The sequence below is a fragment of the Bos grunniens genome, chromosome X, assembly GCF_055505025.1.
Source record: "Bos grunniens cultivar Pamir isolate PY7600 chromosome X, Bosgru_T2T1.0, whole genome shotgun sequence".
NCBI lineage: Eukaryota > Metazoa > Chordata > Mammalia > Artiodactyla > Bovidae > Bos > Bos grunniens.
Genome location: NC_141194.1, coordinates 141,566,428 through 141,584,793, shown reverse-complemented (window position 1 = coordinate 141,584,793; position 18,366 = coordinate 141,566,428). Strand labels below are relative to the sequence as shown.

The window sequence follows — 18,366 nt, the reverse complement described above, 5'->3', positions numbered from 1 at the left end:
CTGGGCTGAACTAAACTCAACTTATTTTAAGAATACTGAAGAACATTTATAGGGTGACTTCATGCAGGACAGAAGAGTATAGAAGTCAGATTTCTGTAACCATTTAATGTAAGGTATATGTTTCTTTGTAATCTATTCTTTCTTAGAAGCCAAGATGCATGGTGGTGAAGAGCACGGTCTTTGAAGGCAGACAGAACTGGGTTCAAATGTCAGTTTCATCACTTACTCTTTGTGGGACTTTTGTTAAATAACAGCTCAAACCTCAGTTATCTCCTCTGTAAACTGGGAATGATACCACCCACCTCAGAGAGTTGCTGTGAGGATTAAGTGAATGAAATGCGTGTATACAGTGCACAGCACTGTAACTGCTCAATACAACTATAGCTGCATTTTCCCACTAAAAATGAATTGGGTGCCAAGATTTTTCCTGTTCACGCTCTCTTGAAATAGAGGGACTCAAATTTACACTGCCATCAAAAGACAATAAAAAAGACAATAACAGTAAAGAGAAAGCAAAACGTTTCCTTAGAATTCTAAAGGCAGTTCTAGCACTTACAGTATACACACTGAACTTAAAAAAGATGGACCTCCACATTGACTTTTTAGATAGATAGCAACATATATGCAAACACTCTACTTGCTATCTATAAAGTGCTTCTTTCAGAGGTTTTGTGAGGTGCAGAGTTATGAAATATATTCAGCTGAGAGAAGACAGACGACCCCCTCCCCTCAGTCCCACAAATGCAAGGTAAGGCCATTTTTTGACTGAATTAAAGCCCATTAAACATTTAACAATCAGAAAATGAAACCCCGTTATTCAGAACTATGGAGAGATCCAAAGTTCAATCCCTTCTCCCACCAAAAATGTCTCAAGTAAAAAGGAATGTGCACCATTTAATCCAGTCATGTAACATTTGAGCATTAGACTGGGTTATCAGGAATTCAGAGGAATTTTCAGAAAATGGATAGCTCTTCTTCTGCCCCTGTCAGATCCCTGAGGTGTTTATCTTGCTCAGAATGGAACCAATTTCAACAGTGAGTACAGTTTATCAATGCAGATAGATATATATATTAAAAGTACAATTATTATGAAGCTCTTAAATTTGATTTTTATATTTTCAATATCTTCTTGGAATTTTCATGACCATATAGGCCCCCATGTTTGAGATGTCTACATTAAAGGTTCTAATGCCTTAATGACTGCCCTGTGTAAATGTGCAGACCTATGAGATTATGTAAGTCCTATTGACAATTCAAGAGACAAAAATTTGAGGAACTCAGTTATACAAACCAATCCAACCTCTAAATACTGAGATCATGGAATAAAAATGAAGTTATCCATAGTAATATAGATTGAATGATCTTTATTATATTTTAATCCACCGATCTAAAATTCACACATATCAGATGAAACAGGAGTGCCACAGTATGCTTTATTTTGTAGGTATTAATTAGTTCACTATATTGATATATCCAAAACTTTAGGTAGCAGCAAGCATCAGTTCTTCCTAAGAAGCTCAGGTGAAAACAATTCTTTATATTCATGACCCACTGTTGTACTGACAGAAAAGTGAACCCAGTGAGCAAAGCTTATTGAACACTCAGTTCATAAATTCGGGGCTTCCTGTATTTTATTGGAATTGAAGCAGTTTTTGTTCTAACCATCTGATAATTTTATATTTTAGTTAATCTTAATTCTCAAGAATTAAACATGTTTGCTAATTATCTAAGATAAAACCATGATACTCATTGAAGAATTAATGTTAGTCTCCTACCCAACAGTAGGAGACTGTTTTAAATGAACCCATACTTCTAAATGTATCTGAATTTTCCAACCCATATACCTGGCAAGGTCACAAGCTGATTTAAATAACCTGGCTTTCAGACAATCATCTCAAAAATATTTATTGAAACGAAGCCACTGTTCTTCATGGTGCCATCACTCAGACTAAATAACAGCTAATCAACTGTTTTCACACACACACACAAAATTTTTAAATAAAACATTCTTTATATACTTAGCAAATCGAGGAGAGCTCAAGTCTGCAAGTCAGAACTAGAAAGTTCTAAGGGAAGTATAGTTGAGCATTCTGACTTTCTACTCCAGTTTGGAATATATGCTTTTGAGGTGCACATATAAAGACAGTAAAGAAAGATGTTGATGATTTTTTTTTTAATGAAAGTTTCCAGTCCCAATTATTGGCAGAGTTCTGGCATCACTTAATGGCAGCAATACAGTGGACAGCATCTGCACTGTGCTGAGAGGTAGATGGGGATCTTATCCTTGGGTTTAATAACAAACTTTATTTAAGGTTTAAGCCTAATTTTTTAATCCAAGAAAGTTTTGAAAGTGAAGCCAGATCTTTGGAAGACGCTTGTTTTTTAGTTACATAGAGAGAAAATAGCTTGATAAACTCAGCATCTGCCTTCATGGGAATCATGCAAATCACATGTGTGCAAAGCTGCACACTAGAGAGATACAGCACTGTGCTTCCAAATCACAGGGTGATTCAACAGCCTGGCCAGTCAAGCAGACACTGGGAGGAGAGGCCTCTAGTATCTGACTCCAGCAGCCAGAGCCATTAGAGGTCCCTACAGGGATACGAGTCTGTTATCAAGATCAACAAATTTACAGAATATTCCTGGTCCAGCTTTGGCCAGGCAGCCATCTGACTGATGATACTTCAGGGCCCACTAGTTTCTAGAGTTAGCACTTGCTGTTATAAGAAAAAGAAACCAACACATTAAAAATTTATCAATTAGAACTTATTCATACAGGGGACGAGAGAGTGCAGACGGCACACAAAATAAAGCTTCATCTTGTTCTTTTTTAGTGGAGGATGAAGCAACTTTCTGAACAAGGCAAGCCTCCATGGGGGAAAAAAAATTCTAATTCATAACTCTAAAAAAAAAAAATTATAACCCAGGGAATTCCCTGGTGGTCCAGTGGTTAAGACCCTGCACTTCCACTGCAGGGGTCACGGGTTCAATGCCTGGTGGGAGAACTAAGATCGCGCGTGGTGTGTTGTGCAGTATGGCAAAACATTTTGGTATGAACACCTTAAAAAAAGGGGTTGTAGATCTTATTTCAACCTTCAGCATAAATGGTAAGTCTGAGATAGTCAATATATTCCAAACTCTAGTAGGGAAAAAAAGACGTCCTTGTTAAAATAGAGTAGCCACTAATTGTAATTAAGAAAACAGCCAGACTTTTGCTATTAAATACAATATTGGGAAAACATTCCTTTCTTTCTAACTAGCAGAAAAATCAAGATTTAAATAATCTTGGGAAAACTAAGTCTGATGACAAACCAAATTTTGTTTGCCACCAATGAAAATGAATTCCATTATGCTCTTGAATTTATTTTCTGAAGCAAGTTAAATTCTCCAACAGCTTTGATTTTGCAAATAATGTCAAAGAGGCAAAATACAGTAACTGCAACATATAAAATTACCCTTCAATAGCAATGCTTTCATAATTGGAGTCAGAGGCTTAAAATCATTATTTACTAAAAAAGATACTGTAAGCCACAATTTTTCTTTCAATTACACTTTTACAAAGGAACAAAACATAGAAAAATAAAAAACAGAAATTGGTCCTAAGAGTGCTACTCATGCCCAAGTTAGCTAGCAACTCACTGAGGTTAATCTGCATATCCCAAACAATTGCACAGCATTTCCTGGCTTTTAGCCGATGGAAGACATAACTTCTGATAGCCAAAAAATAAAAATAAAAGAACCTACTAGATTTAATTGATTACACAGATTGATAACCAGTACGACTTTTCCTTCTTCCAATCATATAAGAGATAAAGACAACAATTATAAGGAAGCCCAAGGCCACACCCACTGCAACAGGAATAAGAAAGTTGAGGTCAGAGTCAGCAGAACATTCTTCAGCTGTCAGAAAAGAACAGACAGAAAGCAAGGAAAGGAAATTAGTAAGGAATGCAATTAAGCAGAAACAAGCAAACAAGAAACAAGCATTTTGAATGTATACATAGGTTAGTCTTTTAGAGCATTACCCCATCTTCTATTTTTACTATACCCACCCAAATATTAACATTTCCAACTAACCAATCCTCCTGTATCTCACTGTCACTTCATCTTTAACCACACCTAATTCCTCAGTACAAAACCATAAGTTAAGGGGACAACGGGAAAGGGTCTGAAACAAAGAAGTGTGCTTGCCTAATATGGGAAGACTTTATGCTGAATTGTCTAATAGCACCACGGGAAAAGAGAATAAAACCACCACCTGTGTATTTCCCCACTCCCTTCCTACCTTGCCACAACTGTTGTGAAAATATAAATAAAAATTCTGAATGAGTAATAAAATTCAAGTTAAAAAGATTTACAATCAAGAAAATGCAGTGTAATGTTTTTCATACAAGCATTAGGTAACTGTCAGGTTATATTATTTTTCACTGAGCAGTGGCCTGGAATAAAAGCAGAATCCAGTGGACACCACTGGACCACCAAGAAGGCTGTGCACACGCGCAGTGTAGATTCTGAGCTCTGGATTGAGACAGAACTGAGTTTAAATCTTGACTCCTTCAAGTACTAGCTAAAGGACCTTGGTCAAGTAATTTAAACTGAGCTTCACTTTCCTCATCTATAAAAGGGGGATGATACTTACATTATAAGGTATCTAAGGATTAAAAACAACTATATTTCTAAAATATCTGATACACATCAGAAGGTCAACAAGTGTTTACTCCCTTCTCTTTTCCTCCCATGTTTGTGATCCCATCCAAGGAGATTTTAGGCTTTGAAGTAGCAAACAGATCAAAATAGGAGGCATTCAAAAAGCCAACATTACCTTCAAAAATATTTAAGCAAAGTTGGTGTCATATATCATTTATTGGAAGTAATTAGTACAGAAACTCAAAGTGTCCAATGCTGATCTCATAGTTTCAAGTTTAAACCAGTTTTACTATTGAGTGATTAGATTTCATTGGGACTCTTTTAAATAAAAATGGTAATAGTGCTTTTGTTGTCCACTAGATATATAACCTCAGTGAAGTCACTTCTCTTCTGTAAAAATTACGGGGTATAGAGTAAATAGTCTTTAAAAATCCTTTATAAATCTCATGCACATAACAAATGTGGTATTTGGTGTGATTTATGATCAAACAATAACTTGCTTTTTTACTATAATCTTTTTCTCCTCTTGAATTTTTGTCATGCATAAAAAGTTGCTATCATTCTGAATATATAATATAAATTTCAGCAATAACAATAGCTTTTATTAAAAGGATTTACTGTATTTTACTGAAAGCTTTCTGAGACTGATAGCTGGGTGCCAAAATACTGATTAGTGAGTTATAAAAATTCTGAACAAGTCAATATATACATAGAATGAATTAATAAAATAATCACTTCAATGTGAAATTCTCAAGCTTCCTTTTTACTTGTCTATACATTCAGTATCTGTGCTGCACTTCTAACATGGAGCATGCTTCGATAGGGGCTGATTCTCTAGTTCATTTTAATGCCAACAGCTTCTCTCTATCCCCCCATCTATGCTCTGCCCCACAGGGGCTGTCTTGGAAAAACTAAGAGCCTAGTTGCTATGCCTCACTGCCTGACTTTTGAGATTGCTATTAGCTTACATTTCCTAAGTACCAGTCTGATGACAACACAAAATAGATTTTAATGCTCCAGAGATCAACAAGATGAGGTAGAGAAACACAACACAATCTCTCCCAATTAGTTCATAGAATATTTCTATCTTTCAATGCTAATTGGGCATCCAAGGAAGAGAAAAACACTAAAAAAAAAAGGCAAGTGGTTAAACATGTTTGAATCTTTTCAGTCTATACTGCTGCAAAAGAAACATTTTTTTAAAAAGCTCTTAATTCTGAAGCCAGTTTAAGCTCTGTTGTAGTCTCTTGGGTCTGTTTTATACCTAGGGAAAAATCACAAGCCTAAGATACTGACTTCAGCTTCAAAGAAGTCAGCAAAAGTCACATAAAATGCTGACACCTGAGGACATTCAACCGAAAACCAAGTTTAAGCATATGATGGGCATTTATGCCACATCAACATTTATTTAATTAACTATATGCAAAGGCACTGTGATGAGTTTAAATCAGGATAGTTCTTATACACTGAAAACAGAACACCGGTAGTGAAACAATATTTATTAATTCCATGAAGACACAACTACACATTCAACCTCCATAATGGTCATGTTAATAAGTTTCAGGCATCTTAGGTTAGAATCCAAATTTGGCCAAGGCTTCTTAAGATAGACCTTGAAACACTGCACACCCATGTTCTTTCCAACAAATTTGTCTTCAGGACCAGTTAACACGACGCTTTTTCAGTTTTAAGCTGTTCTATTTACAGTTTTTACTAATAAAGAATGATCTCAAATGCTGGGACTGATTTAAGACTTAAAGTTTTGCTATCTTCACAAAATATTTCAAAACTGCAAAGGAAGAAAATCTTGTTATGTGCATGTATTTTTATATAATCAATCAGAATGCAGGTTTCTAAAATTGCTCATATCCAGCATGATGGCGCTTGAGACCAATAAAGTAAGCCAGCAACACTAGAATAAGCACTCCTGCCAAGGCTGCTCCCACCGCTATGGGCACAAGGAAGTTGTCGTCATCTGCACTGCAGTCTTGAGCTAGATGTGGAGAAAGGACAATTGAGAACAAAAACAGTGACAACATTTCTAATGTGTACACTTTAAGTTAAAATGACAGTTCTTCCCAACACACACATTCGTTTTTCACACCCAGGCAACAAATCACTGGCACTCATTACCAGCAGATGAGATGTCCCACGAAAGTGATTTTCCAAATAACCAAAACATACTTTTAAGTACCACCCCCCCCCAAATGCAGTCATTTTGGATGAGACATAAAACGATCACCTACTTCCCAGATTTCTTAAATGGAAGATAATGGATAAATATATTTAGCCTTTCCTTGATGATCAAGCTGTGAGCTTTCAGAAGCAAACTGTTATGAAGTTGAAGCAGCATAGTGCCAGGTGCCCCACAGATTGGGAAGCAATAATGAAATGAGCCAAATAACCAACTATACAAAGCAGATAGAAGACTCAATGCAGAGCAATACAGGGTCACTTAGTAGTAAGGAAAGGTATCAACCGGCCCAGATTAAATAACTGTTAGCCTCAAGATTTCAGTCTGGTATAGGAGTCAGACAAGAGAATCAGTGGTTACAATTTCAAAATGTCCTGTAACAAGGGCAGGGAACACACATCGAAATTTTTCAGAGGCGCACTCAACTCAGCCTTGTTACCCAAGGCATAGTTTGAAAAAGGTGACACGAGAGCCGAGATGTTAAGAATGAGTAGGAATTAGCTGTGCAGGTACTGGGTCAAGGGCATTCCGGGTATAGAAAACAGCATAGACAAAAATACGGACCCATGGATGGTAACAAAACACAGGGCTTTGGGTGAAATGTAAGCAGGCTGGCATAGCTAAAACAATGGATTAAGAAATACTCTTGGAAAAGAGGTGGAAATAGGATGTTAGGACCAGCTTACAAAGGCATTGTATGCTCCAGGTAGTCTGGCCTTATACTGATAGCAAAAAAAAAAAATTTGCAGAATTTTAAGCAGGATATTTGTTTCAGAAGTTATGGGAGATGGAAGGCTGGAGGTATTATTAGGAAGCAACTCTACTGCTAGAAGCCAGATGACCAATAATTTGATCCTGAACTCGGTTAGCAATGTGCAGATGTAGAAGAGATAGACTACAGATCCAATGAGAAGACAGAACTGACCAAATGGATGTAGGCGGTGTGGTAGGAGATAATAGAATGGCTTCCAATTCCATGCTTTGGTGATTAGGTAGATGCTGGTGCCATTCATGGTGATAAGGAATACAGAGGAATAATATGCATTTCAGTTTTATATGTAATTATTTTGTGAGGGTTAATTTTTTAATCTTTAAAATCTGTGTGTTGGGAGAGGGTAAAGAGGGATCTGTGTAAGAGGGAGACATTCAAGTTTCAGATACCTGCGTCTTAACCAAGTGGTTGATGTACTTAAGTGATAGGTCAAACCAGGGACAGAGGTATTTCTCAGCAAGGGCAGACGAAGTAAGAGGGTCAGGGACAAAACCCTTTGAAGCATAAAGGAGTAGGGAAAAGTAGGAAAGGTAGGTAGAAAATGGTGCCTCAGAAGCCAAGGAAATGGTTTCCATTATCATAGGAGAATAGTGTCAATTACTAGAGATGCCTGAGAAATGTCCACTGGTTGAAGCAATACAGAGGGTGGGGGCTAGGAGTCATATTGTTGCAGGTTTAAGAGTGAGTGGGAAGTGATTGCTTAGGAGATCAAGAACTTGGGATGAGGAACACAGTATTTGTTATGAGAAGTTTAGAGGGAGCAAAGAAAGGTAGACAGCAGGGGGACACGGGGTTAAGAAAGGGTATCTTCAGGGTGGGAGGGACTTAAGTGGTTACACGATCAAGGAAAAAGCCATGAGTTTTTTACAGGTTGAAGATGCCTCCTGGAAGGCAGGAGAAATGCAATTCTAGAAGCACTGACCAGAAGAAAACCTACTGAGACTCTAGAAGAAAGGAACAGTGTAGATGGTGGTATGTTTGCAGAGACATGAAGCAGCTAGTATGTTGAACCACAACTTCTGTTTTCCATTTCTTTGCCTCTTACTGCCCTAATTCTCCTCCTCGCTTGCAATTTACCAGGGATTGATAAATCAGATAATTATGCTTATTAGAATTGTGCCCAAAAGAATGAATAGCTGCAAGGCAAATCTGTATTTTCAAGTAAGAAATGTGCCAGCCTTTCACTAGTCTCTGGAGCAATAACTGGGAACAATATGCAATCCTAGAGTTTATGGACTTTGTGACATCAACTTTGGCTGCCAGCTCAATGATCTTTTTCACTTGCTTCTTGGTTTTGTTAACAATCAGGATAGCTAAGATTGCCAGATGTGGCTTTTGTGGATTTATGGTGTTAAGATCACCCAGTGAGCTCCTCCCCTTCAATTTCCCAAATTACCAGCCAGCATATAAACACTTGGGTGACATGTACCATAAAGTATCATGCCTTGGATTTTATATAACTTGGTTTTTAAAAAATTTATTAGTAGATTAATTTCTTATTCTGGAAACAAATTCAAACTCCTCTTTCCCAAATTGGGTATTTGACCCAATTTGAAACTAGTGAAACGACTTTAATAAATACTGCCAATAAGGCTTTCATGTAAGACAAATATTCTTAGATCAAAAAGGCAATTCCACTAATACAAAGATCTTTCTAGATGCTGTCATTTACCTAAAATGTTCTCAACTAGTATGTGAAGTATTAATTTATAATAACTATTGATTTTATGAAATCAACCTGCAAAAGTTCTTCAGGTAATGGAAAGATGTTTTGGTAAACAGAAATTTTAATAAAATCACATCTTGAAGAAAAACCTCCTTTTGTAAGTCATTCTGACCTGCTCTATCTGCCTAATGTACACTCGAGACCATACTGAAAATATTTCTGGAGAATGGAAAAGTGGGAGAGTCTAATACTCACAGAAGCAGTGAAGAATTTTAGAGGTAAAATTTCATGGCCACTGAAATCTCAAGGAAAATGTTCATGGAGATTTTAAAAATGCTGTTAATCTTCAAGTTTCTGTTAGTTCAGAAATTTGTCAGACACACTTTTCAGGGTGAGGGTTGAAAAGTCAAGATGTACATTTATAATAAAATAGAAAACAAACACCTCTTTAAAACCAATGAGTCAATTTCTCTTTGGAAGAATCAACATTAAGAAGCACATTCTTATGTGACATTTATCACATATCTTTTAGATATACAGTCAAACCACTTGAAGTTTATTATACGGATCTGAAAAGATACTTGAAGCTACTCTATACTAGTTTCAAAAATATGATAATTATTGATGCAGAAAATTAGGTACTAGGATAAAAGATCAGGAGATAAGTAGGAGAAAGGTGAGCCTAAGACAGTATAATATTATCTACTTAAATAAAAAGAAATAAAAATGCTATAATCCTAAAATTATCTTGATTCTTTTAAGAATTCCTCCTAAAAAGTTGCAATAAACTTCAGACGGTATGTTTTACACTTAATGAAAATATGCTTTTTATCCCTAACAAGTAGCTTATCAGGTTTCTTCTAAAAATACTCAGATGTATATTTTTCTTCACTGAAATGAAAAATTTCACTCAAAGAAATAAAAGTAACAAGACTTGAAAACCCTCAACCCCCAGATGAAAAACCTGAGAGACCCCAACTGAGTAGCCTGACCGAAGGCACATGGCTGCTAGTAGCGTTCAGAGCTGTGATGATTAACTGGTGGTCACAGGCTTAACTGGCTGAGCCAGAGGAAAGCCAGCCAGGCTGCTAAATGGTTGTGTGTGATACACTAAGGTAGACTGGGAAGTCATCTAGAAATTGGAAGTTTCATGCATTTTAAGGTGATCTGAGAGAAAGATTACATACAATCCTGTTTTGGCTTGGATCAATAGCTTGCTTTGTGAGGCTGCAATGTAGATATTAAATATCAGCCTCAATTTAGGTGTTGAGAAAAGTATACGGAGATATTCTGTTGCTTTTACTATAAAATATTCTAAATCATTGGTTTTCTAACTGGCTACACATAAGATTCAACTGGGGAACTTACACACACACATACATACATCCCATACACATCTCATCCCCGACCTGATTTTTACTCTGTAGCCACCCCAACATCAGTAAGGACCTATACACACACACACACACACACACACACACGCCACTCTCCCAGACAGTAATACACAGAACATTCTGGAAATAACTTAGTTCTAGGCATTTCTGAAGTTTTTCCTTTTGGAAGAAATTGCCATTATATAGTATACAAAATCTAGACTTTAGCCAACAGGAAAGAAATGTGAGCAAATTTCCTTAAGAAATAAAAGAATCTTTATTGTTTGTTTTAGAAGCAATATGTTGAGCAAGTGGACAGTCAAATAACCGAAGAGAAATACCATACATCAACTAGTGGTTTAAACATTTGAGGAAAAAAACATGAAAAGCATTTACATGGACCAGATTCTTTATACAAATGCTAACCCATGAGAAACACCCAGAAACCAAATAGAGTGTTAGACCATCAAGATGTAAACCCAGTAAAACAAAACTACAAAAGGTACAAAGAACACGTGGCTATACGAACTAATAGCGTGAATAATAGCATATAAACTGGCCCATGTAAAATACGAAAATAGTCAATTAAGTCAGGTTCTCTATAAAACAGTGCTAATTAGAGGTATTTTAATATGAATCAGGTATATAATCTCAAGGTAGAAACTTCTAGAAACATTAACAGCATTAAGCCAGTGCCACTTGCTTGTGCTTCCAATTTTTATTTTTTAAAAAAGCTGCTTTGCTTTGACTCTTGAGAAATATCTAAGGCTCATACTCTTGGAAGCGTTGTCCATTCCTATAAGGGTTAACAATCTTACACTAAAACATTATTTAAATAAAATTTTTTTTAAAAATCAGATTTCTATTTAGCCTTTAAAAAGTGCCTTAAGCTGGCAAAGCAGCTCCAAGAAGCTTTCTAGAGAGGGGCTCTAGACATTAGGTGGTGCAGGTGAAATGGACAATTGGTGCCTCTCCCCAGAGCACAAAACTTAACAAAGTACATGAATTGATGATGCTACTGTAATGAACAATAATAACGTAAGCTTTGATTAGCACTGAACTATTTAAATATGAAAGCCACATTAGTAAATGTAGCCATCAATGCAAGCTGGAAAGGAAGAACAGCTTTTTCGTCAACAAAGAGGAGACCAAGACTTTTGGGTTGGGTCCAAGTTCTTTATCTAGGTTCTAGGACATACTGGCATTTCTTCTTTAAGGAAAAGGAAAGATAAAACAAACTACCACCAACACAGAGATTCAAAGACTAAAGAGAAATCTACATAAATCTAGTGACATTAATATTAGCACTGTGCCTAGGCGCCAATTTATGGGTACAAAGAACTAACGCCGCAAATTGGCACTGCCTAGCAATTATCTCTAAAGCATCTAGAAAATGGATTGAAATGCCCAGTTGGAATAGTCTTGTATTTTACCATTTAAAAGGCTGAATTACCCAGGTTTTTTTTAAAGAAAGGATTCAACGGTAAGATTAACACCTATTCTAAAATTTTAAAAGCTTTTGTATCTTTTGTCACTACAGCCATATTAAGTACAAGTGTACTCAAAAGGCATTAGAAAAGCATGCATTGCTAAGAATATAATACTATTAGACCCTGTTCACATCTATTGGCATATCTCTCATAGTCAAATATGCAGCAATGCCAAAGCAGCTAAGTTAACCTGCAAACAAAATCACTAAGAAATGCAAAATGAGCAAGTACAAACCCACCACAGAATGTGTTGTCTCAATTTGACTACATACGAGGGTGGGGAGGGAGTTAAGCTCTTTTTCCTAAACTGGGTATTTCTAATCAGAATGTCTAAAGTGACAACAATGGAATACTAATTCAAGGCAATGTAAAACAGAATTTATAATCCATGCGATTTTGCACATTTGTGTGTGGGGGGGGGCGCTATAAAAACGTTTTAAATTCCTTAGTTGGAAAAGCCAAAATCATGTGATTAATTTATAGTTTATCATTTTAGGGGTGTTTTTATCTATTTGAGTTTGAAATCCCCCAATACCACCTGTTTTAAGATCAGCACTGTAAACTATATATACCTTAAGTTGAATAGTATTGCATGTTGGAATTTGTACTTGCTTTTATTATCATGTAGATTAGTGTTACAGAGTCTGATATCCAGCATAACTTTTTCTTCTGCCAATTAGGTAAGCAATCACTATAACGATAATCAAGCCTGAAAGACCAGCACCAACTATAATTGGTATTAGAATGGTGTCATCATCCAGCGAACACTCTTGGGCTGTAGGTGAGAAAAAGTGTGTAACAAAGAATGAGTATAATAAAAAAAGAAATGATGTTCCAAAAGTAAAAGATGTTCATTAAAAAGTCAGAAAATGCTCTTAAAAGATCAACTTTAAGTAATTAAGACAGGTCTATTTTTATGATAAAGCTACATAAATTATAGATTGTTCTAGAATCAAAATCCAAAAACTTATTTGTCCTTTCATTCATGTGTTTGTATATATTAGATATATATGCATGTGTACTCATTTATGTAAAACACATACATGTGTCTGTATTTCGTTTATATATTCCAAGTGCTTTCCAAAATAGGAGTATTACTTTATCAGAAATGAAGGGAGCCAATCTAGCCAGATTTCTACATAGCCAGTTTAGACTCTTCATGGCAGAGTGATGTCTTTAGGGAAACTGGGAGCAGATTAGGAAGGTTTCATCACGGGATCAGAAGAGCCACACTGTAGCCTGTGAACCAAATCTGTCCCAAAGGCTAAAAAAGTGCCTTTTGAACATTTTTAAATGATTGGTGGGGGTGCGGGGCCAAAAACAAAGAAAGAGGATTTTGTGATTCATGTGAATTACATGAAATTCAAGTTTCTAGTATCCACAAGGCAAGTTTTACTGGAAAACAGCCACGTTCACTTGTTTATTGCCTGAGGCTCTTTTTCATGCCTCAACGGCAGAGCTCAATAGTTGTGACAGAGACCATATGGCCTCCAAAGCTGAAACGCTGTGTGAGCCTTTACAAAAAAAGCCTGCAGATTCTCAACTTTGAGGAAACACTTCTAGTGGCTGCTAAAGCCCAGAAACTGAGACTTCTGACTAATTTGAGTGTGTTTACCACATTTATCAATCCAGTCAGGGCTCACAGGGGCTATCTTTTCCATTGCTAGAGAGCAGTCTGATTCAGTAAAATCCAATTAACACTCTTACCTTACTGAAAGTCTATTTCCTCCTCCTATACAGTCAAGTATTACCAGTCAAGAACCTAGCTCCACAAATAGATTATACATTCAGTCTCAGTACTAAATGTTGTATAGTCCTTTGGGTGATATTTTTAATTCTATGTATATGAAAACCAAAGCGGAAAATAAGAGAAAAAATACAGCTCATCTGTATTTTAGCTGACTAGATTAACAGGCTTGAGCTGACTGCACACTGCAAATAATCTGAAGTTCTAAACACAAATCTGGACTTAAAATTTGAAGGTTATAATGCAGAGGAGGAGTTTGATGAAGACTCAAAAGTAAAACCATGAAAGGATCAAAATAATTGAGAAGGAAATGGTAACCCACTCCAGTAGTCTAGTAGGGAAAATCCCATGGACAGAGGAGCCTGGTGGGCTACAGTTCATGGGGTCGCAGAGAGCCAGACACGACTGAGTGACTGAGCACACAAGCAAAATCTGACAAAGGGGAAAATGAATTCTTGAGACTATGTTTTAATTGTGATCAACCCCTCTAATCACAAGAATGGTAGGGTCAAGAGCCTAATTTATTCTGGCCTAACCAAGGCCGGCTAGGTGTTCAGCACTACTGCAAAACCGCTGAGCAGCTCGCAGCATATTCACTTTCAGATGCAGCTTCCACATTTCTTTCTAAACCACTGAATTCATTGTTGAAAAGGATGGGGATGACTGGTGTGGCTCTGCTCAGCAGAGCTGTGATCCACAAATCTCTGCTCAGCAGAGCTGTGATCCACAAATCATCCATTTTATATAATCGGGTTTAAAAGACGAGTCAATTAAGGAATTTTATGTACTTTTCCCTCTTCACGCAGATTTTAATCTTGTAATGCCAAATGCATCTTTCATAATCGTATAAACACAGTGTAATGAGCCGTTCACAAAGCTTTCACTAAAAATCTGTTAAATACCACCATTAGCCCTGAGTAGACCTTCAAAGAGCCTCATTCACACTGGCACATGCTTTCAAAACTCTCCAGATCATTCTAGCTGGCCAAAACATAGGCCACATCTGAGGCTTTCCTACCGCAATCTTTTGTCTTAATAAAATGAGACCAAACTGCTTTGAGTATGAAAATGTTTCCAGTGAGAAGATGGCCCCAAGAAGGCAGTCAAGATGCTCAAAAACTGCTGTTCCCCAGTGCCATCCTTCCCAAAAATGACAACCCATGGAGGAGTGTCTGCGTCTTATGTTCAGTTCAGTTCAGTCGCTCAGTCGTGTCCGACTCTTTGCGACCCCATGAATCGCAGCATGCCAGGCCTCCCTGCCCATCACCAACTCCCGGAGTTCACTCAGACTCACGTCCATCAAGTCGGTGATGCTATCCAGCCATCTCATCCTTTGTTGTCCCCTTCTCCTCCTGCCCCCAATCCCTCCCAGCATCAGAGTCTTTTCCAATGAGTCAACTCTTCGCATGAGGTGGCCAAAGTATTGTAAAGCTCACTTAAGCACCTATCAGTTTTTAGCTTTAAGAATTTTGCTGCAAATGGTTTTGAGATTACAAAACACACCTAATTTGAGCAAAATGATTAGCTAATACAGTCATACTACTTGCTCAAGGGCTACAAGAGTCGAGAGGTGAATTCCTATTTCTCTATTCCAGGGCTTAAATTTCCACAACTCAAAATAAAAGCCACCTAGCAGTCAACCTATGAGCATAAATTATTAATAAAACTTGCTTGACTCTTACCAGTAGAATACTTTCCTTCTGTCACACTGAAAGGCTGAACCCTTAGATCAAAGGTATTTATCTGAAATGCTCCAGACACGGAAACGGTCTGCTCTTTGTTGCACATATAAGAACTTCCCAGGGGAGCATCCCAGTAGCTGAGATTGGTATTTGAAATGCTGTAAACTTTAAAGGAAAAAAAAATGTTAGTAACTTCTTATCCTGTCAATATTTTTTAAAAAGGGGGGAGGGGGAAGACAATCCTGAGGAATTTTCTGTGAAATACGGGAGAGCTCAGGGTACAGGGTCTGCCCACAAAAAGCCATTATTAAGATCACTAACTAGGTTCCCTATCTCTCTTTGGATGTTGCGACAGTCTAAAACCCAGTCACATTCTTAACTATTATTCACTATGCTTTGAAAATACAAGATATTGCAAAAGATAAAACCGGTTCTAAGTTACGGTCAAAGCCCAATTTTGACATAGAATCTTCTGTTCCATAAAATAAGGCGCTTGTCATTAATTATGGTTTGTATTCTTTCAGTGAAACCTATATTCTTCCCCACCCCCCAGGCCAATGTTTTGCTTACCAGAGCCATTAACCAAAATCATGCTGACATTCACCTCCTTCAGATAGAATCGGTTTTCATTTTTCTGTGTGAAAAAAAGCATCCAGTTAGTCAACGCATCACAGCTGTTTACAGACACAGTTAACATCTACGGAAGAAGAGCAATCTAACACTATTACCCAGAAGATCCAACCAGGGATTAGACCTGGTTCAGTAGCACAAATTGCAAATAAGTCAAGAGACTCAAAATGTGACTGAAACCCTTTTCCTCTTCATTTTTGTTTCCAACTTTGGGACCAGAGATGATGTGCTCACCTGGTTCCCAGACACTCAGCAATTCACTCCCTCCGTTCTGATCTGTCACTTTCCAAGCCCTTACCACCTCTAGCCTGGATCACAACAGCCTCTTCACAGGGCTCCCTGCCTTTCTGCCTGTCCAGCTCTGTTTTTCCTCCAATGCTGTTTTCTTTCTGAAGCATTAATCTGATCAAAGGATCCTTCTAATTACTTCACCGCTTACTATGTACAAGGTAACACATCAAAGTGTTCCAGGGAGCCAGCAAAATGGACACATTTGGATCCTGCCCACATTGTGTTTACACTCTGCCAGAGAAGACAAAGAAAAATAAATAACCATACTACAAAAAAGAAAGTGATAAATTATGAATAAAAGGAGAGAAATTCCAACTAGGGAAGGAGCAAAGGCAACAGAAGGTTAGGGGCAGGCCATCTGAATGGGGTAGGATTCAATTAGGAAAGAAGCACAAATGAGTATTCAAGAAGGGAAGAGCCTGAGTAAAGAAGTCAGAAATGAGCATTACCGCAAGCACACTGGCATCTGAAAACTTTAAGTGCCAAGCACTGTTCCTAAAACTTTACCCAGGAGGCTTCATGGAAGAATTACAACACCCCATTTTGAGATGGGATAACTGATCCATGGAGGGTGTTGAGCAACTTCCACAAGGCTACAGAGTTAGCTGGGATTTGACGCCAGGGAGTCTGGCTGTGGAGCCTGAGGGTTGGTTCCTTGGCCACTCTCCTACCACAGTGGATGTGCACAGGGAACATGGTGACGGAAGCATAAGATTCACAACAAGGGAAAGAAGGAATCATAGAGCTGGATATGCAGGTTACTTTGCACAGCGGGGAGAGGAGGCTTGAGCTGCCCCAGGCATGGAATTTAGATGTTTTCTTGTTGGCAAAACAGAACTACTGCAGTTTCTGAGAAAGAGCTGAGCTTCAAGAAGATTCAGCTGATGCCGAAGTACATTAGGGGAGGGGAGGAGAAGGGGGGGACTAGTTAGGAGGTGGTCTGAAACTAGTTAGGAGGTAAGCAGTAATGGAGGCCGGAATCGGTAGGGAATGAAAACAAGGGGGCAGACTAAGAGAACTTCAGGAGAAAGCACACAGAAGTCTTGACAATGCCACCCCATCTCTCCTTGGTTTGCCATTCAAGGCTCTCCACAATTTGTCCCAAACACTCTTCCAAACTTATCATTCACTGAACACGCTCCATGCCTCATTTTCCACCTGGTCTTGATTGTGCTCCTTTATCCAGGGGTATTCTGTACTTTTTCACTTACTCCTCTTATACTGCATGTGTACACATCTGACCCATTCTTGAATGTCCAGCTTTTAGGCCCTCTCTTCTGTAAAGCCCTCCGGAACTAATGGCTCCCTCCTCTATACTTCCGTTGTTGTGTTGGGGCACTCAGTCATGTCTGACTCTTTGTGACCCCATGGACTGTAGGGCGCCAGGTTCCTCTGTCCATGGAACTCTCTACGCAAGAATATTGGAAGCAGCCACTCCCTTCTCCAGAGGACCTTCCTGATCCAAGGATCGAACCTGGGACTCTTGTGTCTCCTGCAATTGCAGGCAGATTCTTTACCACTGAATCACCTGGGAAGCCCTCCTTTACTCCCATAGCACTTTGTACTTTCCTCTGGTCTAACACTCACCCCACTTTGAATGCACCTCCTACAGCACAGTCTACTTTTCCACAGAATCAAATCCAAAAGCCAGCATGGCATTCAAGGCCTTCCATAAAAGTGGTGGTTATTTGTACACTGCTATCTTTATCACTTGGGGGCTTCCCCAGTGGCTCAGTGGTAAAGAATCCGCCTGCCAACGCAGGAGATGCAGGCTCGATCCCTGAGTCAGGAAGATCCCGTGGAGAAGGAAACAGCAACTTGCTCCAGTTCTCTTGCCTGGAAAATTCCATGGACAGAGGAGACTGGTGGGCTAC

General features: G+C 38.2%; 1 protein-coding gene across 3 annotated transcripts in view; it reads right to left on the bottom strand.

Moving 5' to 3' along the window:
- Nucleotides 1-3,725: 3,725 nt before the first annotated feature.
- The window catches only part of LAMP2 (lysosome associated membrane protein 2), a 35,575-nt gene continuing 20,934 nt past the window's right edge, over nucleotides 3,726-18,366 (bottom strand). Inside the window, exons 7-9 of one of the 3 annotated variants that reach the window (XM_086389702.1) lie at nucleotides 16,142-16,205; nucleotides 15,572-15,736; nucleotides 3,726-3,900 (exon numbers count right to left, since the gene is read on the bottom strand). In XM_086389702.1, the coding sequence (XP_086245828.1) occupies nucleotides 3,758-3,900; nucleotides 15,572-15,736; nucleotides 16,142-16,205 (372 nt within the window). In that variant the 3' untranslated portion in view covers nucleotides 3,726-3,757. Of the gene's footprint in view, nucleotides 3,901-6,131; nucleotides 12,918-15,571; nucleotides 15,737-16,141; nucleotides 16,206-18,366 lie in introns of those variants that run through there. The other 2 variants (XM_086389701.1, XM_086389700.1) reach the window with 2 other exon arrangements.